The sequence below is a fragment of the Plasmodium reichenowi genome, chromosome 7 (assembly GCF_001601855.1).
Source record: "Plasmodium reichenowi strain SY57 chromosome 7, whole genome shotgun sequence".
Taxonomy (NCBI): domain Eukaryota; phylum Apicomplexa; class Aconoidasida; order Haemosporida; family Plasmodiidae; genus Plasmodium; species Plasmodium reichenowi.
In genome coordinates, this window is record NC_033652.1 from 217505 (window position 1) to 220145 (window position 2641).

The 2641-nt window shown below is 15.0% G+C and overlaps 2 protein-coding genes across 2 annotated transcripts; both read left to right on the top strand.

Annotated features, from left to right (window-relative positions):
- Nucleotides 1–929: 929 nt before the first annotated feature.
- On the top strand, nucleotides 930–1367 carry PRSY57_0704400 (hypothetical protein; the record flags this gene model as incomplete). Its single annotated transcript, XM_020114646.1, has 3 exons — nucleotides 930–1002; nucleotides 1120–1192; nucleotides 1280–1367. The coding sequence occupies 3 exons, from the start codon at nucleotides 930–932 to the stop codon at nucleotides 1365–1367; spliced, it is 234 nt and encodes a 77-aa protein (XP_019970603.1).
- A 788-nt stretch (nucleotides 1368–2155) lies between these two features.
- PRSY57_0704500 (hypothetical protein) lies at nucleotides 2156–2641 on the top strand (the record flags this gene model as incomplete). The annotated part of the gene is made up of 2 exons (XM_020114647.1): nucleotides 2156–2470; nucleotides 2635–2641. Coding segments are annotated over 2 exons (322 nt in total), but the record flags the coding sequence as incomplete, so codon positions are not given.

Here is a 2641-nt window from a genome sequence, read left to right on the forward strand (position 1 = left end):
CATTTTATTTTTTAATCTTTTTTTTTTTTTTTTTTTTTTTTTTTTTTTTTAATTTTTTTTTTTTTTTAATATTTTAATTTTTTATTTAAAAAAAACATTTTAAAAAAAAAAAGAAAAAAAAGGGTTTTTAAAAAAAAAAAAAAAAAAAAAAAAAAAAAAAAACTAAACAGCTTTATATATAAGAAAAGTTAGTCATAAGAATGAATATATATATTATTATCATATAAAACCAACTAATACATGTATATATATATATAATTTTTGTTTTACAAAGAATTGCATTAGTAAAATATTCAGTTATTCTTATTTATATAATCCTTTTTTTCATATAATACGTATACATAATATTATAATACTATTTCTTTTTTTTTTTTTTTACATTCTTTTACAAATGCATAACTTTTGAGCACATACGTTACAATAAACAAAAAAAAAAAATAAAATAAAATAAATAAAAATAATAAATAAATGGAATGCCACATATATATATATATATTTTTATATATTTATTTTTTATTATGTAAATATGATTAATTATAAATTTATATATATATATATATGTTCTCAAATGACACACCTTTTTTATTTTATTTATAAAAATTTAATTATACATTTCATTCATTTATATATATATGTTCTTATTGTATGATATTATTTTTTATGGTAATTATCAGAATTTAGATATATAACTTACATGTAAAGAGAATAAACATTTTAGAAATTAAAAAAAAAAAAAAGAAAAAAAAAAGAAGATTTATCTATTGTTACATTAAGAATAGATTAATGTTTAATATATACATTTTTATTTTATTTAAAAAAACAAATGAGAAAGTTATTCATTTAGCAGATATAATTATTTAAGAAAAAAAAGAAAGCATCATAATTATATTTATAAATTATGTCTGAAAAAAAATTTGTATATTTTAAATATGTTATCACATTTGAATAATTCAATAAGCGTTTCTCCTTTTTTTAAAAGTGACATAAAAGATGAAGATGTTGGTAATATATCCCATAAACTCCTATTATAATCTTATTATATATATACAATATATATTTTTTTTAAATAAGATATTTATTTATATTTATATATATGGATATCACTATATTATTTTATAGATGATAAAATAGAACAAACTAAATGTGCAGCACAGTATAACGTTTTATTAGAATGTCTAGATAAAAATGATAGGTATAAAAACAATATATATTTTTTATATCGAACTTAATAAACATTATATATATATATATATATAAATATATATATGTTAATATTTAGGAACTGGGTTAAGTGTCAGGCACCGTTAAAAATATTTAAAAACTGCTACAACGAAAATAATAAAAATAATAATAATAAAAAAAATTAAAATGAAAATAAAGCAACAGAAATATGATGTATTATAAATTGCTATAATAACATAATGACTAACTTTTCCAATACTATTAAAATTAAAAAAATAATAATGTATTATATTCTTTCTTTCTTTATTTATTTATTTATTTTTCTTTATTCTTTTTTATATATAAAAAGGTTCTCACAATATAATTTTTTTTTTCTATAATATATTTTATAAGGGCGTCCACATATTTTTAAAATTAAATATATTTAATAACCTAAATATATAAATCTATACGTACAATATAAATGTTGTCTATAAATATATATATATATATATATATATATATATGTACCTAATTGATTTTACTTTTTTAATAATTCATTACTTCTTTGTTCTAATATTTCATTGTTTTACTAATTTTTTTTACAATTTTTTTTTTTTTTGTACCATCAACTTTTCACATGCATGTGTGTGTAAAACCATGATTGATAAAAAAAAAAAAAAAAAAAAAAAAAAAAAAAAAAAAATATATTAAAAATTGTAAGTATTTACAATTAATTAATTTTTATTTATTTTTTAATTCACATTAGAATATATATATATATATATATATATATTTATATGTGTATATCTTATATTAGTCTATTTTATTAAAACTATAAAATATTAAATATTAAAAAAAATTTTCTGATTTAATCCTTTGTTATAAATGTGTATCTGTACCTGAAGAACACATTTGAGATTTATAACTAGTCTATATATAATAATGTTAAAAATATAAAAAAAAAAAAAGTAGTATTTTTATTAAAAGAGAAATGGAAGAAGAAAAAAATAAACAATTCGAAAATAAACTAAATTCCAATGATATAAAAAAAAGAAAGAAAAGAAAAAAAAAAATTATTATAAATGTCCGAAAAAAAAGTCAACGCGCCTCACTGTCTACGTCGCAAAATGACGTAGAACAAAACGAATTTATAGAAATAAATCATAAAAGAAATGATAAAAAGAAAGTGAACAATAAAAGCAATAATGAAAATAAATCCAATGATATAAAGAATGATAAAAAAAATAATAATATAAAACATACGAACAAAATTCAATTTTTTGATAAACAATATAATATAAATGAAGTATACAATGCATCAAAATTAATAAATAAATAAATATATGCATATATATATATATATATATATATATATATATATATATATATATTATATATATATATATATTTACATGAAACAACATATCATATCGCAATTTTTTTTTTTTTTTTTTTTTTTTTTTTTTATAGGTTGGAA